General features: G+C 44.4%; 1 protein-coding gene across 1 annotated transcript in view; it reads right to left on the bottom strand.

Moving 5' to 3' along the window:
• Window positions 1–2,945: 2,945 nt before the first annotated feature.
• The window catches only part of RHEB (Ras homolog, mTORC1 binding), a 35,294-nt gene continuing 14,684 nt past the window's right edge, over window positions 2,946–23,555 (bottom strand). The window contains exons 2-8 of the mRNA XM_056857895.1: window positions 23,010–23,081; window positions 18,203–18,270; window positions 16,282–16,364; window positions 8,115–8,171; window positions 7,954–8,001; window positions 6,784–6,865; window positions 2,946–3,451 (exon numbers count right to left, since the gene is read on the bottom strand). Of these exons, the coding sequence (XP_056713873.1) occupies window positions 3,359–3,451; window positions 6,784–6,865; window positions 7,954–8,001; window positions 8,115–8,171; window positions 16,282–16,364; window positions 18,203–18,270; window positions 23,010–23,081 (503 nt within the window). The 3' untranslated portion in view covers window positions 2,946–3,358. The remainder of the gene's footprint in view (window positions 3,452–6,783; window positions 6,866–7,953; window positions 8,002–8,114; window positions 8,172–16,281; window positions 16,365–18,202; window positions 18,271–23,009; window positions 23,082–23,555) is intronic.

Raw genomic sequence — 23,555 nt, 5'->3', positions numbered from 1 at the left:
ATCCAAGCTCTTCTGTAGCCTACGGTGCCGTGTGTCCCTCTTGGTCTCTTCTAAACATCCTTATTTTAAATTGTACATTTGGATGAGTTAGAAGATGCTCTACTACATTTTGCCATCCTCCTGGTCCCATCACTAATTGGCCTTCTCTAAAGCTGCCAGATTCTCATATTCTCAGGGAGTGTCTCATTTCAGACCACCCCAGATCTGTGATCCCCTGCCACTGACAACGCAACTCTAGGATGTTTATTTATGAAATGTTGCTTTCTCAGACCCTCTTATGTCCAAGGTCTTCTTGCCTTGAAAACCCTACAAGGTTGTCGTAAGTCAGCTGTGACTTGACAGCACATACACCCTATTTTATGTCATTCAAAGGCTGGGTTGGATTAATGCCTCTATAACAAGCCGAAGTGGAATGAGATCAAATGGGTTTAGCGTGGGCTATTTTTGTACTGACACACAATTTATTAGCAGGCAAATTTCATACATCCAAAGCACTCTTGAGCCAGAGCTAATTAATCTTCACATCTTCCCTGGGGACACAGCTAATGAGAATCATCCTTTTTTGCAGACAGGAAAATTGGGACAACAAGAGACACCAAACCTCGAAGGGGAGGACAGAGGTAGCGGCAAGAACAGACTTGATTCTAGCCCGGAAGGCTGGAATCAGGGCCCGGGTGAAAACCATCCTGTTCCAGACGCCATTTTCACTGTTCTACTCTTGGCAAAGTTCAGGCCATGAGGAAATAAGGGATGCGACGGGCCAGCAGAAGCTATCCGGGAAGGAATCTGAACTGTAACCCTGATTCTTTAACAGCCCTAATGCATTTTTGTGCTGAGGCCAGCTATTAGAATTCTTGTTTGGTGCTGTGGAAAATTTTCCCCATACCCTAAATGTGTGAGATTAGAACACAGATTTTTTTTAAAGGAAATCCAAGCAAGGAGTCTCCCTTTATTATAGAAAACAGCAGACTTCTCAACAGATGGCAAATTCTTACAGTGGTGCATCCAACTCTAGCAGGGATAGACGTATTAGGCCACAAGCACAAGGGGAAAGCACACTTGTAGATTTTCCAGAAATCAGCCTCCGATATACTGAAGTGATACAATCTCTTCACCTAAATAGGGCCTCCCGAACATGCAGATTAAACAATATACAGAGACTGTGCTGTTTATGCTCACATTTGTATGCCAGCTTTCCTCAAGCGGAGGATGGCATACCCCAGTACTCAGTAGACATGGCTGTAGAGCCAGCAACTGACCCAAGGTCATACATGAGCTATGTGGGAAACCAGAGGTTTTAATCCAGCTCATGAATTGTGTTATTCTACAACCAAAGACCTGAATAGTCCTACCTCATCAGATCTCAGCACAGCAGGGTCAGCCCGTTAATATTTGGATGGGAGACCATCAAGGAAGTCCAGGCTCACAATGCAGAGGCAGACAACAGCAAACCACCTCTGAAAGTATCTTGCCTCAAAAACCCTACTGGGTCATCATAAATCGGCTGTGATTTGATGGCACTTTCCACCACCACCAAAGAAACTGCACCTCTTAAAGCAAGCTATGAAAGCTAACAGTGGCAACAGCTATATGAATAGCAGCACAGTGACCTGCTGCATTGGGCAAAAAGCAAACATAATGAGTCAGAAGCATACATTGGGTCACACACATCTTGTTCCACCAATAGTGGCCCTCTCCTGTGGCACAATGCAGTTTGCAGCAGAGGGAGTCTTCTTGTCCCAGAGAAAAGTGTTGGTTACCAGAAGAGAGCCACATGAACCAGTGGAAAGCATATCTCTTATGAAATCTGCAATTTACATATGACAATGACTTAACCATAAGGTATTTTCTGTACAAAGATGTCTTCCTCGTCTGTAGGCACCCACTTTGTAGGCTTATTACTACAGCAGCCTCTCCTTCTTAAGGGATGACAAGCAACCTGGGTCAGTCCAAAGGAAAATCCATGAGAAAGAACATAAGAAAGGCCATGCTGGATCAGACCAAGACCCATCAAGTCTGTTCACACAGTGGCCAACCAGGTGCCTCTAGGAAGCCCACAAACAAGACGACTGAAGCAGCATTTATCCTGCCTGTGTTTCACAGCAACTCTCATAATAGGCACACTCCTCTGATCCTGGAGAGAATAGGTATGCATCATGACTAGTATCCATTTTGACTAGTAGCCATAAATAGCCCCACTCCCCTCTTAAAGCCTTCCAAGATGGCAGCCGTCACTACATCCTGGGGCAAGGAGTGCCACAATTTATTATGAGAGAGGGAGAAAAGCTTCTACCTGTCCCCTCTCTCCATACCATGCATAACAAAAGCCTTTTATTATTACTAACCCTCATTTCTGCTGGTCCTAATAAAAGGTGTTATGCGGCTTTTGTTGTTTTTGCATTCTCTTAACGCAAGTAATTTAGGGGAACACCTTAAATGAAGGAGCTGGTACAGCAAAATTTAAGGCAACAAGAAATCAGGACAACTGCCAAGTTAGTGCTGTGGTTACCACCTGCAAAGAGTCATCACTTTCCACAACATCCATTTCTGGAAGACAAGTACTGCCATGGTATATTAAAGGTTAACTGGTTTATTTTGGCACAAAACTTTGTAGACCAAGTGAGAGACGTGAAAAAGTCTTAAAGATATAATACCACAGAAAAACCAGCTTCACAAGGTGCCAAATAACAGGTAACTGGATCACTAAGCTTGGCATTCACGCAATAGGGGGACAACCATATTTTTCCTAGTGCAAGGAAAACCCACAATCCTTATCTAAACCCTGGAAAAATAACCACATCCATTAATAAATTCCAAAACTGCAGCATCTTTCTTGAACAATCTTTTGAGATTCGTTGTTTGGCATTCAATTACGTATTTCTGGGAAGTCACAAGACAATGTCATTCGGGTGCTCTGAAGAACCTTGGGTAAGAAAAGTGCCCACTAAGGTTTGCAGCTATTTTATTTACAAGTATACATTTAACACAAAGAAACACTGATATTCAAGCCTAGTTAATAGTAGTGTAACAATATGCATCATCTGGATGATTATTCTAACCAAACTACACTGAAAAATTAATGCCAGTAAAATTCTTGGTCATAATATTAAGAAATACAATATATAAATTGAAAATATGATTGCTTAAAATTTGAAAATGGAAGTGAAGCCTTTTTTTTTTCTTTTTGCACAGGAGTCAGAGTTTAACATAATCTGAAGGGAAAGTCTCCAACCGGCTGTATATTGTTCAGGTTAAACAGAAGAAAAAGAAGCGGGGCTTTGCTGTGAAAGGGAGCGGGCAGTTTTGCTTCTGGAGGCCGAAGAACGTATTTTCCCAGTGTTCAGCCACCGCTGTGCATTCACATCACTGAGCACGAAGACTTCCCTTGTGAAGATGCCCCGTCTATTTTTTCTGCCTCCAAAATTATCCTCCTGAAAACGTCCACAGCAGTCTGGAACGAAAGAGAGAGGAGCCGTTGAGAGCACTGAAGAAGCTTCCTGGAAGGAAGGGTCTGGCTTTAGTTAGCCGCCAGGTATTATTTGCTAGTAGTCGATGCAGGTTATGTTTGTTAAATCATGCTACTTTAGAGAAAAGTCACCGCTCCTCCTGAAAAAGACCACTTTCCAAGTTCAGGATGCATTTCCAAAAGCGCTCAAAGTGCTCAACAGGTCGCTCCTACTGATTTAGTCTTCCCTTTCCTCACACTACTATACGACGCCAGCATGTGTTACAGTCACAAAGTGGTAAAGGTAGTCCCCTGTGCAAGCACCGGGTCATTATTGACCCATGGGGTGACATCACAGCCTGACATTTACTAAACAGACTTTGTTTTCGGGGTGGTTTGCCAGTGCCTTCCCCAGTCATCTACACTTTACCCCCAGCAAGCTGGGTACTCATTTTACCGACCTCGGAAGGATGGAAGGCTGAGTCGACCTTGAGCCAGCTACCTCAAACTGTCTTCCGTGGGGACTGAACTCAGGTCGTGAAAAGAGGTTGGACTGCAGTACTGCAGCTTACCACTCTGCGCCACGGGGCTTCTTCACAAGGTGACATGTAAATAATGTAAATTAAGTCAAATAAACGCGCTAATAATGTTCAATACCCATGCTGGTTACCTAGCATTTTCTGGGTGCTATCTTAGAATTCTAGTCACAGCTTAACATCCACTGGTATTGTGCCCTATAAGGGAGCAATGAATCCTTACAGATTTTGCTGCCCTTCTGCCACCACAAGAGCATCCGTTTTAAATTTTATCGTACTGTGAAACTAAGGTAAGAACATATCGAACAATAAAAAAGCAGCAGCAATATAAGCAAAACCAGCAGAACATGAGAACGTAAGAAAGGCCCTGCTGGATCAGGCCAAGGCCCATCAAGTCCAGCAGTCTGTTCACACAGTGGCCAACCAGGTGCCTCAAGGAAGCCCACAAACAAGACGACTGCAGCAGCACCATCCTGCCTGTGTTCCACAGCACTCAATATAATAGACATGCTTCTCTGAACCGGGAAAGAATATGCACGCATCATGACTAGTATCCATTTTTACTAGTAGCCATGGATCGCCCTCTCCTCCATGAACATGTCCACTCCCCTCTAAAAGCCTCCCAAGTTGGCAGCCAACACCATATCCTGGGGCAGGGAGTTCCACAATTTATCTATGTGTTAAATACTTCAGCCTTCAAGCAGCACATTCCAGTAAAAGTACATCTTAGCACCTCTCAATGACTTCTCCGCTCTCGTTTTTCTACTCACTAGGGTTGCCCTCTATATATTCCCCCCCCCTCCTAACATCACTTGCACTGAAACTTGTGAAGATTTTCAATCGCAGAAGGAACAGTCATGTGGAAAGCTTACTCAACAGCAATGAGGAAATACTGCTTTCAGCTTTAGGAATGAGACTGGCCCAAGTCATTAGCATGGAAAGCTAGCTCAGCTCACTGGAAAGCTGGTGTGCTAGAGAATCTGATGATTGTTTCTCCATGTTCAGTTTAGCAAGAGTTATTTCCCAACATGGTGCAATTCTGAGCTAGGCTCTCTTCCAGATCTGTTCCACTGGACTCGAACATCTTAAAAGGGCAATGCGACAATTCGCTAACAGTGCCTCATTAAATTCCAGATGTGCCCTGTATCTCATGTGACGTTTAAAATCTAACCAAATCAAAAAGGTGTTTGTCGGTACAATGCAGTTTCCCAGGCACAATCATTTGTAAGTGGCTAATTAACCCAATGGGATGTGGAATGGTCTCGTATAGCCCGATCTCGTCAGCTCTCGGAATCTAAGCTGGGTCAGTACTTGGAAGGGAGACTACCAAGGAAGACTTTGCAGAGGAAGGCCATGGCAAACCACCTCTGCTTAGTCACCTGCCTTGAAAACCCCAGCAGAGGCCGCCATAAGTCGACTGCCACTTCACAGCACTTTACACACACACACACACCAATATATTTCCGCTGCCAATTAAATTTGAGCGCAGCCCTGACCAGGGCTGACACCTCATCAGAACGCTCTTCTCCAGAGGTTTCCTTTCCACATGGCAACTGATCTGGTACTCCAACAGGCAAACAAACAAAGCCTTGGCAGTCTGGCTGCAGACCCAAAAGCAAAGGCGAGGACTTGAGGACTTCTCCAGTCGAACCGGCCACTTTGGATGGCTCTTCCTGTTTTGAGGAATATAATTTGCGACCCATCCAATATCCCTTCCTGCTGCTGTGAAGCAGGGAAACCTTGTCCCCATTTTGAGTTATTTATGCCAAAACCTAAAATAGGTCTAAGGAAGAAGAAGAAGAGTTGGTTTTTATATGCCGGCTTTCTCTACCACTTAAGGGAGAATCAAACCGGCTTACAATCACCTTCCCTTCCCCACAACAAACACCCTGTGAGGTAGGTGGGGCTGAGAGAGTGTGACTAGCCCAAGGTCACCCAGCTGGCTTCATGTGGAGGAGTGGGGAAACAAACCTGGTTCTCCAGATCAGAGTCCACTGCTCCAAACCACCGCTCTTAACTACTACACCCCATGGCGCAGTGGTGAGCTACAGTACTGCAGTCAAAGCTCTGTTTATGACCTGAGTTCGATCCCAACACAAGTAGGTTTAAAGGTTGACGCAGCCTTCTATCCTTCCAAGGTCAGTCAAATGAGCACCCAGCTTGCTGGGGGTAAAGCGTAGACGACTGGGGAAGGCAATGGCCAACCACCCTGTAAAAATAGACTGCCTAGTAAACGTCAGAATGTGACATCACCCCATGGGTCAGTAATGACCCGTTGCTTGCACCTTTACCTTTAAAAGAGGTCTAAACTGTTAGTATTTTAAAGCCTACAGCTTTCATGCTTTCAAGATCACACAGCCCTTATCTTGCAGCGGAAAGCTCAAATAAACTGAAGTTTGAGGGACAGGCTGCTAACACACTGTTCAAAGATACATTAATGAAAGCTCAAGCTTATTTGGGCAAATGCAGTAGAAGTCAAAGCTCAACTGACAGTTGGCACCAACAAATTTTACCACTATGTAAAATTGGCCCAGGACTAGCAAGTCTGTAAAAAATACACTTAACTAGACACCCCCCCCCCCCCGGACCATTTCTCACTGGGTGCAAATGACCATGCTATTCCAGTCCTTATTTCCCAAGGTCTGAAGTGGTTACACAACAGCCCAAGTGCATGAAGCTTCTACTGCATTGTGACATAACCACAGTGCCCTCAAAATCAAGTGGCAAGCAAAAGGACGGAAGCCCCCCCCCCCCCCGGATTTAGCACGTTCCTTGGACATGATGCAAAAGTCCATTTATTACCTGATTTTCTTTAGCAGAAGATTCCAAGAAAGCTGCATTCCAGGATTCTGCTAAAGCTTTCCCTTCTTCATAGCTGATCACCCTGGAGGGGGAATCGAAAACACACAGGGTGATTGACAGTAAAGCAGGAAGAAATGACGACTGATGGGCAATTCAACCATGTGACAGCTCGGAGCACGTCAGGTTGTTTAAAGTACAAAACTGCGAGAAAACGCTCGCATGGACAAGGTTTTACAGGGGAGGGTTCGCAGGGACTCATATTCATTTGAGAGATAAGCCTAGCCTAAGGAACAGGAATCTAATACACTGTTAGAAGAGATGTAAGAGCTAAGCCTTATTCGGGTAAATGCAGTAGCAATAAAAGCTCCACTGAAGACCACACGTTTGGCACCAACGATTTCTGTACACATTTCTGTACACATTGTGTGGCTTAGTAAGAACTCCACTGGCTTCAGCCATTTGGAAAGACAGCTAGGTAAAAGAGAGCGCCCATTTGTCAACTAGACAGGGTTGCTCAGATGACCCCCTCACCCAAGCTGTGATTTGGATAATCTTCAGAGGAGCCTGTAGCAATTTGAGTCATTTTATCCATTGCCCAATAGTGTGTTTTAGTTTAAGTGTAAGATGACTTTTTACCAATTAGTGAAATGGTGGAGGGTTCCGTGAATTCTTGTGGTGTCGGTCAAGCGTGACTCAAATTAAGAAGCAACTTAAAATTACAAAATAGTTTGGTTAAAAAAAACCAACAAACAACACTAGGGGGAAGCCAGACTTGCTGGCAAAGGACATCAACAGAGGGAGATGGACGAATCTCCCCGGGGAGGGAGTTCCACAGTTTTGGTGCCATAGCCGAGAAGGCTTCAGATGGCAGGGGAAACTGAAGCAGGGCCTCTGAAGATGACCGGTGTGTATGTGACTGCAGCCAAACAGGTAGTCAACGTTCCAACCTCGCTATAGTTGCATTTCCAAGCATATTCAAAAAGAGAGCCAGAAATTGGAGTTTTGCAAAGGCGAGCTCCCAATAGGAGTGGACAGAAAAGTGGGAGGGAAGGATGACAACAAGGATGCAGTTGCGCTAGCTATCGCCCGACAACTATGCTTCGAGCGCTCTTGTGGATTTTTTTGTCTCATTGGGAGAGTCCTAAGTATTTTAAAGGAAACATTCCATACCGTTCCATGTGCAGGTCTTTTTTATTTCCCACCAGCATAATGGGGATCCTGTGAAATAATAAAAAAACAAAAAACACCTTTCAGAACAAAACGCTAACGCATATGGAGTAGCTGGACAGCAAAATGAAAACATGGAATGAAATGAGAGTGTTACTACTTACTGGACTTTTCCCACCATATCCAATAACTTGCCATGGATAACTTTAATCACTTCAAAACTGTAAAAATAAAAGGATGACATCACACAGGCCCTCCAACGATGCACCCCCTGACATATTTTTTACCAGCCCACAAATAATTCTACAAGACCAGAGCTGCCAGTAAACGTTACATCACTTATCATTTGTTCCCCACCCCCCCGTTGACTTCCTAAGGTCAGTAGTAGTAGAAGAAGAAGAGTTGGTTTTTATATGCCGACTTTCTCTACCACTTAAGGGAGACTCAAACTGGCTTACAATCGTCTTCCCTTCCCCTCCCAATAGACACCCTGTGAGGTGGGTGAGGCTGAGAGAGCTGTGACTAGCCCAAGGTCACCCAGCTGGCTTCGTGTGGAGGAGAGGAAAACAAATCCAGTTCACCAGATTAGCCTCCGCTGCTCATGTGGAGGAGTGGGGAATCAAACCTGGTTCTCCAGATCAGAGACCACCACTCTGATCTTAACCACTACACCACACTGGCCCTTTATGTTTATACAAATTGATGGGCAGATGATTCCAGACAAAATAGTACTTTTATCACATAACCTGTGGAACAGTCTGCTGCAGGATGTACTGATGGCTGTTAACACAGGAGGGCTTTTAAAAAGGGGTCAGACAAATCCATGGAGGATCACCCCACCAACAAACAGCTATCAGCCATGACTGCTAAATGGAACCTCCATGTTCAGGTTCAGTGTACCTCAATAACAAACAGCAACAGTTATGTGTGAATGCACAGGCAGAGGAAGGTTTTAGCTTCTGTATCCCTGCTTCAAGTTGGCCATAGAAGTAAACAGGATGCTGGACTAGATGGATCATTGGTCCAATCCAGCAGGGCCCTGGCTTCTGTTCTAGAAGGAGGTGAGCGCTGCCCTAGAAAACGTTTAGGTGTTATGAGGCCGCGTTATTCACCACAGTTTTTAAGAGAGGCTAGATTACAGGTATTTTATTAGGTGGGGCGGAAATATGGATTCAGTTTTAACGATGTATCGTAAGCCCACCTTGAGCCACCAGGAAAGGTGGGATATACATGTATAAATAAAAACAAACAAGAAACAGAGGTCTGTACATGACCAGAGAAGACTCAGCTAAGGCTGTGTGTGAATTTTTAGGCAATAAGATTATAAAATTATTAAATCCCACGACAACTAAATATTTCCATCAGAAATCTAGGGTCTGGAGGCGGTTACAAAAGCAACATGCTGTCATGAACCAGAAATATTCCAGCCCAGTTATGTACAGCGTGGATTTGTTACACAATCCTCTGGGAAATTCCCTTGTGCAAAAGCCTTATTGACACGAAGGCAAGCTGCACAGCCGCGATGTGGCCACGGCAAGAAGACGTTTCCACCGCAGCATGACCTTGAACACACAGGACAAAAAGCTGCATTACAGCTAAGTCAACGAGGTCAAAAGGGGTCAGGACTTCCATTTCAACACAGCAAAAAGTAAACAGAAACAGACAAAAGCTGGACTGCGTGCACCGATAAATGGAAGAGGTCGACAAAGGATCTTGGAGTCTTAGCAGACCAAACACTGAACATGAGTGAGCAGTGTGATGTGCTAGCTAAAAAGGCAAATGTGATCTTGGACTTTATCAACAGAAGTATAGTGTCCAGAGCATGCGAAGTGATGGTATTGCTTTACTCTGCTCTGGTTAGACCTCATCTAAAGTATTGTGTTCAGTTCTGGGCACCGCAATTTAAGAAGGATGTAGACAAGCTGGAACGTGTCCAGAGCAGGGCAACAAAGATGGTGAAGGGTCTGGAAACCAAGTCCTATGAAGAAAGGTTGAAGGAGCTGGGTATGTTTAGCCTGTAGAGGAGACTGAGAGGTGATATAACCATCTTCAAGTACTTGAAGGGCTGTCATATAGAGGATGGTGCCAAGTTGTTTTCTGTTGCCCCAAAAGGTCGGACCAGAACCAAAGGGTTGAAATTAAATCAAGAGTTTCCGTCTAGACATTGGGGGGGGGGGAATTAACAGTTAGAGGGGTTCCTCAGTGGAACAGGCTTCTTTGGGAGGTGGTGTTCTCTCCTTCCCTGGAGGTTTTTAAGCAGAGGCTAGATGTCCATCTGTCAGCAATGCTGCTTCTGTGATCTTAAGCAGTTGATGAGAGGGAGGGCACCTTGGCCATCTTCTGGGCATGGAGTAGGGGTCATTGGGGGTGTGTGGGAAAGGTAGTTGTGAATTTCCTGCATTGTGCAGGGGTTGGACTAGATGACCCTGGTGGTCCCTTTCCAACTCTATGATTCTAACCCTTAGCAAGCAGCAGTGGGCTTCTAGCATACTACCCTGTCATCTAACAACAGCAGCTGGCCAAAAGGGAAATGCACAAAAGCACTCTGGCTAAGTCCTGCGCCCACTCTGCTCCGCTACACATCAGTGGGCCATTGCGGGCTCAGATCATCTTTCCTCGCATATATGCGCTACAAAGCCTGCGGATGGCACCAGTGGTTCCCATCATCTACACCACTGGTTCCCAACCAGGGGTCCATGGACCCCCAGGGGTCCACGAGAACTAAATTAAGGTCCGCGAAACAAAGTTATAAACCCATAATAAATTAATATTTTCAATTAAAAGTTCTCTATTATAAAAATATATATTCAAATATTATTCTAAATTTAATATTTAACTAACAGTTATGATTAAAGTTCATTTTCAAATTCTCAGAATTTTTATTTTGAACCTTGGGGTCCCTGCACTGAACAAAAAAGTCCTAGTGGTCCCTGGTCAAAAAAAGGTTGGGAACCATTGGATCTATACACACCATCAAATAACGACATGCAACCCCAGCAGCCCAAATACCTTCACAGAATCGAGATGAAAGTGGCCTGACGGGACATGTAGTCCAACCCCCTCCCTGAGCTCCATGCGTGGTCCAAAGCCAGAGCGCTTCTGACAGAGGGATGCCCAAGCCTCTGCCTGAAGACCTCTGGGGAGGGGGGAGCTGCTCTTACTGTCAGGAAGTTTCTCACAATGCTCTACTGAAGTGTTACCTTCATATATCTTAAGCTCATTAGATCTAGACCTGCCTTCTGGAACAGGAGAGAACAAATCCTGCATTGGTCAGTCTGCACCTGGAGTATTGTGTGCAGTTCTGGAGGCCGCACTTCAAAAAGGATGTGGGCAGAACTGAGCGGGTGCACAGGAGAGCGACGAGGAGGATCAGGGGGGCCTGGAGACCAAGCCCTATGAGGAAAGGCTGAGGGACTTGGGAATGTTCAGTCTGGAGAAGAGGAGGTTGGGGGGGGCATGATTGCTCTCTTGAAGTATTTGAAGGGCAGTCACTTAAGAGGAGGGCAGGGAGCTGTTCCCGTTGGCAGCAGAGGATAGGACTCACAATAATGGGTTTAAATTGCGGGAGAAAAGGTACTGGCTGGATATTAGGAAAAATATATTTTTTCAGTCAGAGTTGTTCGATAGTGGAATCAGCTACCTAGGAAGGTGGTGAGCTCCCCCTCACTGACAGCCTTTAAGCAGAAGCTGGACAAGCACTTGTCAGGGATGCTCTAGGCTGATCCTGCATTAAGCAAGGGGTTGGACTAGATGGCCTTTATGGCCCCTTCCAACTCTATGATTCTATAAATCCTTCACCTTCTTCTACACAACAGCCCTTCAAGGATCTGCGGAGCGCCAATCTGTCTTCTGTTGCCCAGGCTAAACGTACCCTGGTCCTTCGGGCTTTGCTCACAGGATTCTTCTCGCAGAGCCTTGGCCATTCTAACTGTCTTCCTCCATACCCATTCCAATTTGTCTACACCTTTCTTAAAAGCACATCCGTACAACTGGTTTTGTGACACCTCAGGCCTACCTAAATTATTACCCTTTTTCCTTTGCCTCCCACCTCAGGGGAGTCACCAATAACTATGTCTATAGAAGTCCCACACACACACACACACACACACACACACACACACACACACACACAAACATGACAAGGCATTTAGGTTTGGTAGTGGCTCTCCCACCATTTTCAAACCCATGAAAGATCTTTACACAGAGAAAACATGAAATGAAATCACTAAGTAAAATAAGCCCAAAGCATTGCCAAGTTCAAGAAAACAGCAATGTCAGACAGGACAAGACAATGTTATAAAAGGTACATTTTCTTTTACTATTCCAAGGGAAATGCAGTTAACGTGGAAATAATTAAGGCAGGAGCAGTTTAACTATACACTCCAGCTTGATAATGGTCATAAATTTATGAAGGAGACAGACGTTGAGCTTGTGCGAGTGTTCGTTCTTGGTATGGGAACACAGTTACTTGAGAGAGAAAAAGGCAGGGATTCAAAGAGCTATGTGCGGACCACCGTGAGAACACACCTGGCCTTTCTGGGCATCTCTTCCCAACACAGCCCCCCTCATTTCCTGCCCCCCAAGCTACTTCTGAAGATCGGGGAATCCTCTGCAGGAACATCCAATCCAGTGTGAGGGGCTGCCGCTGAAGGCGAGTATCAAAGGCTTCACGCATGAGCAGAAGTGCTCTATAAGCCCACACACCGTTGTTCTGATCCCATCACTATCTATTAAGCAACCACAATACACAAAACTGGGGGGGGGGGGGAATCCTAACATCTGAAATGTTCAAGATAGGACGCAGACTTCAATAACCCTGAGTTCTTTTTACAAGTGTAGGCTACTCAGAAAGACAACCTAGACATTAGGAAGAATTTTCTAACAGAGCGGTTCCTCAGTGGAACAGGCTTCCTCGGGGAGGTGGTGGTGTTCTCCTTCCCTGGAGGTTTTTAAGCAGAGGCTAGATGGCCATCTGTCAGCAATGCTGATTCTATGACCTTTGGCAGATTGTGAGAGGGAGGGCATCTTGGCCATCATCTGGGCATGGAGTAGGTCACTGGGGTGTGCGTGTGGGAGGTAGTTGTCAATTTCCTGCATTGTGCAGGCGGTTGGACTAGATGACCCTGGTGGTCCCTTCAGATTCTATGATTCTAACCAACTGTAAAAAAAGAATCTAAATGATCCTAGATCAGTATACCCCTCCTCCTCCAATGGGGGAAAAAAACAACTACCACACTTTACGCCCATTAGGTTTAGATGTCAGAGAAAGGTCCATCCCCACAACTACACTTAAATCAATAACTTAGTCCTTGTTGTTGAGTCTATTTTAGACCCAGGAATGTAATGAGAGGTCCAGGATTGACAATTGAGTATGGAACAAGGGGCAAATCAGGTAACTGTGGGGACGCCCATAAATCAGGGCAAGGATCATTCATGAATTCAGGATCCATCTATAAATTAAAGTCCTTGTGTTTGTTGAGGAACACCACGAGAACTTTATACCACATGTGGAACGGGAGTCTGGGGCCTCCCAGATGGACTCTGGCTCAGTTTACAACCAGAGCATGCAGGGGAAAATGGCTTTAGCTCCCCTCCCACCGCCTTTTTGTGTGTGTCTGCAAACCACCCCATGGAGCCACTGTTGCCTCCACTGTGAAACTTAAGGGTAACCAGTTAGGCAACATGATTTTTACAATAGAAGCTCTGTGGGGTGACCTAAGGACACATAAACAGAAGGGGGGGAGAGATGCTGAAGCCACTTTTCCCTGTGTGCTGCAGCTGCAAACAAGCAAAAGCCAGTGTGCGTCTGAGACAGAAAACTCCCATTGCGCACAGGGAACACAAAGCCTTCGTGTTGCTCCCCAACAAATACGAGGACTCTGTAATGTGTGGACAGAGGCAGAGCATTGCTTACGCTCTGTGTTAGACATTCATAGACCAGAAGTTGACTTAGTAGCTAGCAGGTAAAAGGTGAAGCTACAGCAGAGGTAACTGATGAAGATCCTATTGTTGTGGAATTAAGAGATTGCAACTATGTTAATCTCCAGAAGAAGACTTGGTTTTTATACCCGCTTTTCTCTATCTTTAAGGAGTTTCAAAGCGGCTTATAATGGTCTTCCCCTCCCCACAACAGACACCTTGTGAGGTAGGTGGGGCTGAGAGCGCTCGGAGAGAACTGTATCTAGCTCAAGGTCACCCAGCAGGCTTCCTGTGAAGGAGTTGGGAATCGAACCCAGCTCTCCAAATCAGAGTCCGCCGCTCTTAACCACTACACACCACTGCCCTTGATGTTCACCAGAGGTGTATGACTTTACTACAAGACGGGGAGTGTCAAAACCTTTAGAGAGGGGGGGGAAGTCTGTACAAAGAAGCATTTCTTCTAGAAGGACGATCTGTACCTCAAAGCTGTCAGCATATTAATTCTGAAGAATTTTAATTGTAGCAGCAATTTTTTTTTGCTAGACTGCAAACTAGTTTAGCAAGTTTGCTCAACAAGAATCCTATTTTTAAATTCTCTTTTGCAAAAGCAAATGATTTCCTATCCACCCCGCAGCAAAGTACACACACGAGAAAGTGTTAATTGAGCCCCCAATTGCAGTTAGTCGGAGCTCAAGCAATGGAAATTTCCAAGGCCCGAGAATGCCTCAGCTTAGGAGCCAAGGGCCGTCTGCTGATTACGCTCTTGGCCCCCACTGCTCTGTCACAGCCTGTCCACAGAACTTGCACCCAGTAAGGGGATCTCTGTCAGAGTCCTAATGGTGCAATGCCGATGGATCAAGGCTGCCCTCTCACTTTACACAGGCGAGTAACATCACAAGTGTGCCACGTATGAGGCAGTAAACCAGAGACAAAAGACCCGATACTCCATTGCCAGACTCCCCTGCCCACTGTAACAGGCTTTATGTAATCGACCAGTATCTGCCTTGAAATGCTGCCAAGGTTTCTTTTTCAGGAAGAGAAGGATCGACTTCAAATTAGCAGAAAATTCAGCCTTGCAACACCCTCATGGTCCTCAGTTTTGACACTTTTTTGGTGATGAGATACGAAAGCTTCTATCCAGCCTGCAAGGTTCATTTTAAAATTCTGCACCATGCCAAGGCAATATCTGTTTCATCAGATGAACATGACCATGTGAATGTTCTGTACCATGCTCTGTACTTCAGAAACGGATGAGTGGCTAGTGGCCAGAATGCATGATGCTATCCCATTAGCAATTCAGAGCAGGATGCACAATGGATTCCTTGAAAACCCTATGGGGGTTGCCATAGGTTGGCTGTGACTTGACAGCACTTTCCACCACCAACTGGATACTGTGCTTTCAAACGTTTCTCAATGCCAGTAATGCAGGCATACTAATCCAGCTGGTGTGCACCAACATGCAAGATGACAAAACTACCGCTATGGAAAAAATGGAATAATTTAAGCCACTTCGACGAGACTGCTTGAGCCACATCATATTGCATTCCAAACTTTATGACAACATAGACTGCTGAGCACCCATTATGGCAAGCTGAAAGCTTAATGGTGTAATCAGGGGCACTGCTTGTAGCTTTATGCTTGTTAAGAGCCAGTGTAGTGTAGTGGTTAAGAGCAGCGGACTCTAATCTGGGGGACCAGGTCTGATTCCCCACTCCTACACATGAAGCCAGCTGGGTGACCTTGGGCTAGTCACGGTTCTCGTAGAGCTCTCTCAGCCTCACCTACCTCACAAGGTGACTGTTGTGGGGAGAGAAAGGGAAGGAGATAGTACGCCGGTTTGATCAGCATATAAAGACCATCACTAACTGAGGTAATGGCAGAGGAAAGAGCTACCACATCTTTTAAAAATACCAGTTTGTTCCCTTTTACCTCTAAGGCTTTCTAAGTAGTGGTATTTGCAATTCAGAGAGCAATCAGATGTTGTGACCTGGATGGCCCAAGCTAGCTTGACCTCAGAAGATCTCGGATGCTAAGCAGGGTTGGCCTTCGTTAGTACTTGGATGGGAGACCACTGAGGAAGTCCAGGGTTGCCACGCAGAGGCAAAGGCAAACCACCTGTTTGTCTCTTCCCTTGAAAACCCTACAGCGTTGCAATAGGTCGGCCGTGACTTAATGGCACTCTCCACCACCGACGGGATACTATGCTTTAGAAAGTTTCCCAATCCCCCAAAATGTCAGAGAGAAGCACGGCAGATGAATTACACAGGTGAATTAGAATGCTATGTAGCTCTTGCATATAACTCTCCTCGCAGCCTCAAATGGATCAGGCATCGGTTGTCTACTTTACTGTAGTGGGGCTGATATCTGGAAGAGCTCAAAATTAGGGAAGCAGAAGCAGGAGGTGCGGCTTACCTTTTTATTGATGTGACTGAATAGACAAGAATGTAACCATTGATGTCTATGGAGTAGGTCTGAGGAAATATTGAGTATTCATCCTGTGGGGAAGAGAACGCTGCACTTTAATGTTCTGAGGCACCACAAGCTCACTGGTTGTGATTTTGAAAAAACTGCGTTACGATTAACAGAAATGTAATCCTTGCATTGTTTGAAAAGCGGCGCATGCATGTACAAGTACTGACACCTTCTCGTTTCTTGGTCCTGCAATCCAGGGAATTCCTTACATAGCTGAAGCATGACAATTTTTACACACAGGTCAAAAGCAGAAATGACTCAGATGAACATGCAAGGAATCTAACAGGAAAGTTCACATTTCATCGGTGTGACGCACCTCATGAACTATATGTTTACAAAGCAATTTTAGGTTGACGGTGAAAACCATTAACTGACAATTCCTAGTTGCTAGTCCATGTTGTCTATCTTCTTTATACAGGACAAACAGAAACCCCTTGAGGAATTACTAGCATCATATTAATCAATTTGGACATACACCCCATCTACCCCTCTATTTTATAAGCGCTCAGAGGTTTGAGCAAGCTAGCTTCCCCTCAGCCCTTTTTTCTCCCTTCTACAGACTCAGCTGCACTTAACATTCCATGCCCTTGGAGAATATTCAGTTCTTATCAGGATATTTTTAAGCCCCCCCACCCCCGCCTCAGTCATGATCTTTGACCAGAGCCTGAGGAATGGAACAGGCTATGGCCCTCAAGACAGCTGGGTGTTGCTGAAAATTTTCCCTCTGGGCCTAAACTTCCCACGCTCCCTCTAAGCCCAGGATCAGGCATGGCAGAATTGAAGGGAATAGGAAAGCCAATCATCACAGAGGAGGAAAGCCAATAATCAAAGAGCCTTGACAGAAAGAGCATAAAGACCCTACCCAGCGTGGTGCAGTGGTTAAGAGCGGTGGTAACGGTGGACTCTTATCTGGAGAACCGGGTTTGATTCCTCACTCCTCCACATGAGCGGTGGAGGCTAATCTGGTGAACCAGGTTGGTTTCCCCACCCCTACACATGCAGCCTGCTGGGTGACCTTGGACTAGCCCCAGCTCTCTTAGCGCTCTCTCAGCCCCACCTACCTCACAGGGTGTCTGTTGTGGGGAGGGGAAGGTGATTGTAAGCCAGTTTGATTCTTCCTTAAGTGGTAGAGAAAGTTGGCATATAAAAACCAACTCTTCTTCTACCCAGAGGGGGAGGCTGTCATTCCCTGAAGCAGGGCTGCAGTGAGGCTGCTTTCAGAGGGAGCAGATCTTTTGTCCCAAGTCAGACCTGAAGGGGATACCTTCTGACTCTCCAACACACACTCAGCCCTCAAAGCGCCGACCACCATGCTGAACACTAACCATTCCCTCCAGCACCACTGCTCACGGACTTTGCTGCTTCGAATTTTAAGGATGCGCTGCTATTGGAGCAGGTGCCAAAAAAGCTGCATAAAGCCAGATGGAACTTCCTTAATGGGCAAAGGAAGTCGACAAACCACACAGCACGTTCTGCACTCTCACGTTTAAAATTCTATTAAAAGAGATGGCTTACATGTCACTGTTACGTGTGTATTATTTTTAGGCTGTTTTTACACCCTGTGTTTATTATTAGTAGTGTTTGTGCTGTTTTTATTGCATTGTTTTGCTTTGAGCTGCCTCGAGAAGGACTCTGGATAGGTTGTATATACATTTCTAAGTTAGTAATAAATTCGAAGACCATAAAGGGTCAACAAGTCTCAATATCCCACCCTTTAATATGCCCACCCTTTATTAGGTGCTTCCTTTAGGAATTGCATATAACCTGTTTCTTTGCTCACAAGTTTCCAAAAGTTATATATTGCTTTTCATGCTTAAGACAGCTTACTGGAAAGGTTGCCAGGGCCACAGCGAACACTTACCTGGCCGGCTGTGTCGACAACCTGAAGATGATATTCTTGCCCATTTACTGTAATCAGCTTCGTAAATGCTGAATAAATGAGAAAAGGGATAGTTTTACATGCACCGCCAAGACATCTCAGCATATCCAATTGGTCATTAAATGGTCCATATCTTTTCAAATGGTGCTTTGCACCGATCCTATTAATAGACACCAAAGGCAAAGACAAAAGCCAGCTTTAGTTTCAAAATACAAAGCCGAAGAGCCAATCCTAACCTGCAACTTAACAGAAGGTATATATAAAGTTATTTCCTAGAACTCTTAGAAACAAGCACGTTACATTTGATCATACAGGACACAAAGGACTGTTGAAACCAGAGTGATTGTCCAAGTAATTAGTTTACTCTTACCACAGTACTCTCAGCTCTCTATCTGGAAGAACATGCTGTCCTACTAGGTGACAAACTGACCTAGAACGGTTCGGCTGCACATGACTGAGTGCCAAAACAGAGCAGAATGAAGTCTGGACTGTAAAAGCCAAGGCTTCTTATTAAAAAAATTTTTTTTAAAGAGGTACACCATTAAGACTTTTTGGCAGGGCTTCTACTTATGGTACACTGTAGTTAATTGTGCACATGTTCTGGGGGAGGGAAGGAAGGAAGACTTGCAGATTCCATTGTGCAGTATCAGATGGGACTAGAAGGCTGTCTAAACTTTATAACGATGTAGCTGGGCGGGACCAGTGACAGCCGCTTCACAGAACAGCATCTCCTTTTTCTGCTGATGAACCATGCCGGCCATGAATTTAGGATGCCCTGAAATCTGGACCTTTCAGACTTTCAGCAGCCAAGAGGTGAGAGGTCCTCACCAGTGCTGTTTGTGGGCCTACGATTGTAGAGGGGACGGAGCAATGTTTGTGCCACATGGCTGCTGCTGCACATGGAAGTCTTATTTATTTTGAAAAGCCCTTACAGACCCGGTGCAAGATGCATGAGGGCACACCTTCTCCTGTGCATACCCTCCTGTACACAGAGATTGAGCAGCAACAGTTGATAGCAACAGATCACGATGGGTAGCTGTGTTAGTCTGTCTGTAGCAGTAGAAAAGAGCAAGAGTCCAGTAGCACCTTAAAGACTAACAACATTTATGGCAGGGTTATGAACACATGAAGCTGCCTTGGTTCATCAAAGTCAGGATTGTCTACTCAGACCAGCAGCGGCTCTACAGGGTCTCAGGCAGGGGTCTTGTACATCACCTACTTGCCAATCCCTTTAACTGGAGATGCTGGGGATTGAACCTGGGACATTCTGCATGCCAAACAGATGCTCTATCACAGCCCCTCCCCTATGAGCTTTCATGACTGGACTCTTGGCCTTTTCTAATTCACAGCAAGTAAACGCTAATTTGACAGCAGTGAGAAATGGCCTGGAAGTCATTTTCTAGTACAGATCCAAGACTGTGAAACAGTCTCTCACACAAGAACTTCACCAGATCTAGGAAGCTTGATCTGTTTAAGTGGGACCTTTTAGTCAACATGATGTTTCCGTGCTGAATATGCCACTTAAGAGCTACACCTGTTTGTCAATGCTGTTATTTGATTGACTTTATGGTTATTTTATTAATATTATTCCTCTATTAATTTTTGATCCCACTTTTCAAATGCTGATCGAAACAGAAAACACAAGTTGATACAAGAGTATTTTTCTTAAGGAAATGGGCACACTACAAACCAGGGAGTGAAAAAACTGACAATATTAACCCTTCACTGCTGAAGGGTAGGCCACAGCTAAAACTAGGGCCATAGCACAACATCTGCAATCTCAATATTCAATCTCTGGAATCTCTAATTAAAAAATTCAAGTCGGAGCTGGCAAAGACCAGCAGGTTGCTATTGGAGCTGACGGAACTAAGCTAACCAAGAGTCTGGACTATTATGAGGTCGGCTCCATTAATTCAGCTGAACAAGTTTCCTCTAACACTGTAAAGTGAAGCAGCCTTCTGTGATGCTAACATTTTTCTACCCACCAGACTGTTTTTCCAAACACAAACCATAATGCTGTACCTGCAAATATTACTTGTGCTAACACTAGGGAGTAAAAAGCAGCAATTAAACACAAAAGTGAGAGTAACTACAAAAGACAAAAGCAGAAAAATAATTGGAAAGAGGTCTCTTGCTACAAAATCAATTTTAAGTCAGGAGGACCTAGAATGTAAGCATTTTTTTAAGTTCACAAGTGTCATTTGAAGGAAGGTGGGTTTTTTTTTTAAGGGCAAGCCTACAGCATTTGGTCTATACACTACCTGAACAGACATCAATTACGTATGTAAGCATGGGGGGGGGGGGAAGCTACAGCACATCCTAGATGAGTCCTTCTTTTCAATTATGAAATTTGTGAAATTATAAGCTTATTAAAATTTTCTATATTAGTCATCTTGGCACAGGCGGCATTCAGAGTGAACCACTAATGAAAGACTGTTAATGGACCATGCGCATCCAAGCTCTTTAACTGCGCTTTATAGATGGGAAAAACAAGACGGAGGAAGAAGCAATTCAAAGAGAAGCTTCCAGCAGTGGGTGAGTCAAAAACTAGAAATGTGGAGAGATGGGTTTGAGACTGGTGTATGGTGTTGCTGGACTGGTGCACAAGTTGCCAATACCATGTGCCGGGTAGATAGGCTGTTAGGCAGTATGCAGAAGGAGCTAGTGGTCATGATGCACATTGGTGTGTGTGTGTTAAGTGCCGTCAAGTCGCTTCCGACTCATGGCGACCCTATGAATGAAAGTCCTCCAAAACGTCCTATCTTTGCACATTGGTACAATTTATTTATTTAATTTATAGCCCACCCTTCCCCAGCAGACTGGGTTCTGGGCAGCTAACATCACAGGAAATGTATTACTTGGAAAAAGAAATTCTCATGCGGTCACAATGGATGGGACTATCAGCATACTAACCTTAAATTAAACTTCGTAAAACTGAAAAATGGACTCTTGGCCACAATTAATACGCTATAAGGTGCTGAATACATTATTAATTGCCGCCAAAATTATTTGAATTTAAACAAAAAAATACTTGAAAATTAGGTCTATGTATACCACATACATAAGATTATGCAATGCTGTAGATTGTTTTGCATAAAAAATTTTATACTACACGTTTTGAGTAAAACATTTTCATTTCACTAATTCCAAAAGAAAAAGTTATATTTTTTCGGTGCTCCCCCAAATGTTCCAATATTTCCACACTGCAAACATTTAGAAAGTCTTCAGACTTCTCCATGCTATACATTTTGAGTGTCACAAAACCTTGCCTTAAGAGGCATTTAAATCGTTTTGCTCCCTCAAATTTCATAATTTCTCCATCAGAAACCTTGAAGTCCTCAAAAAATGCCGGCAGGCCTGACTCCATCTCTCAACCTGAAAGAGTAACCCTTGGAAACTGCCAAGCTTGCCTTATATTGTAACAACGAATGGATGTCATTGCCATTAGTTTTTGAAACAATGAATCTTTAGAAACAAAAGATTTTCCACCCCATGTAGGCTAGACTGTGCAAATGTCTGCTCAAATTGCAACAATGAGCGTCAATTTCTAAACGTGATTTAAGTGACTGTATTCTAAGTCACGGAGTCCAATAGAAGGGAGGGCTATTTAAAACCACAATAACAGAAGCTCAGCTAGAACACATGTCATTGACTAGAAAGATACAGTGATATGAAGAGGCTGGCATGGTTAAGAAGAGGGGTTAAAGAAGGCAGGGCAGTTTCCTTTAGTAAGTGGAACTCCAGTCCAAATGAGGAAATGTTGAGGGAGTATGGACTCTGGAAAAAGAAATGCTAGATAGCAGCAAGGGAAGCAAAAAAATATTACTAGAAGAAGACTTGGTTTTTATATGCCAACTTTCTCTAGTACTTAAAGGAGACTCAAAATGGCTTACCTTCCCTTTCCCACAACAGACACCCTGTGAGGTAGGTGGGGTTGAGAGAATAGAACTGTAACTGTAACTGTCACCCAGCTGGCTTCATGTGTAGGAGTGGGGAAACAAATCCAGTTCACAAGATTAGCCTCCACCACTCATGTGGAGGACTGGGGAATCAAACCCAGTTCTTCAGATAAGACTCCAGCGCTCCAAACCGCTCTTTACCGCTACACCATGCTGGCTTGCTCTGAGCCAAAAGGAAAGGAGGAGTACAATTTGTACTCTTCCTTTCCTCTTGGCTCAAAGCAAGCTTTACTTTCATTTTAAATACATTCTTGTTTGTGTTAATGATTCTAGTAATATTTTTTTTTAAATTAGAGTGCTCCCAGAATTCTAACCCTTCCCATAAAAGCATCAAGAAATGGTACTATTTCAGGGAAATGAATATAGACCACGGATGCCTACAAAATAGTTCATAAAGCAACAAATATATCAATGTTGCATTTTTAAATGCATTCCGAGAATCATCAAAAGGGTCAAAACCTGCAAATCAGCTATCCCAAGAAAAGTGCTGCTAAGACACAAATATGACTTTCTGGAAGCTCCCTGGTTCATAGTACTTGAAACTGTACATGCCTGAATCACTAGCTATGTTGTAACTCAGCACCAGCTGAAGGTGGTGGTAACAGAATACTGTAGCCAACACATTTCAGGAAGTTCCACCTTCCTTAGGCATACAGCTTGATACCAAAAATAACCATCAAAAGATGTCTGGAAACATGTAAACAAAAGCTCCTTGGAGCTCTTTAGAGTAAGATCAGAATCCCCATTAAACAAATAAACGTCACGTTAGCCAAGGAAGTGCTCTTCCAACCCATGGGGGGGGGGGGGAGAACCAGTTCACTGTTACTTACTGTTCTCTATAGTAGGGTCGTATGAATCAACAAACTGTCCTTCCACAAACTGAATAGTCAGTGATGATTTCCCTGTAAAGAAAGTAAACTTAACATTAGCAGGGCAGCACATTTTGAGTTAGGCAAAAACAAATTTTACTGCGGGACACTGAGGAGGAACACAGACAAGTTTTGCATTTTAGAAACACAGGCTAGGATCCAAAGATCTCCATTTTAAACATGCTTAAGGGCTTGGGAATGCCCCTTGAAACATTTGACTTTCTCTGAACAGGAGACACAGTCATGTTATGACCATGAACTTCCTTTTGAAATCCTCCTTTACTTCAAAAGCGGCTTATCACATGGGGGGGGGGGGCACGGCTGTTCAAACAAACGCAACATCAAAGTTTTCTTGGAACCACAGAGCTAACAGTGAAGGTTCTTTGGATCCAAGTCATGAACCAAATTTTCCAAGTTATGTAACCTAAACGTATATGAAATTAAGCCATTATTGAGAATCCTTTTGACTCTGAAAACAGCTGAAACTCAGGAAAGACAGAATCTCTC

Source organism: Euleptes europaea, chromosome 11 (genome assembly GCF_029931775.1).
Source record: "Euleptes europaea isolate rEulEur1 chromosome 11, rEulEur1.hap1, whole genome shotgun sequence".
Taxonomy (NCBI): Eukaryota; Metazoa; Chordata; class Lepidosauria; order Squamata; family Sphaerodactylidae; genus Euleptes; species Euleptes europaea.
The sequence above is the reverse complement of the archived record's forward strand: the minus strand, read 5'-3'. Positions and strand labels throughout refer to the sequence as shown.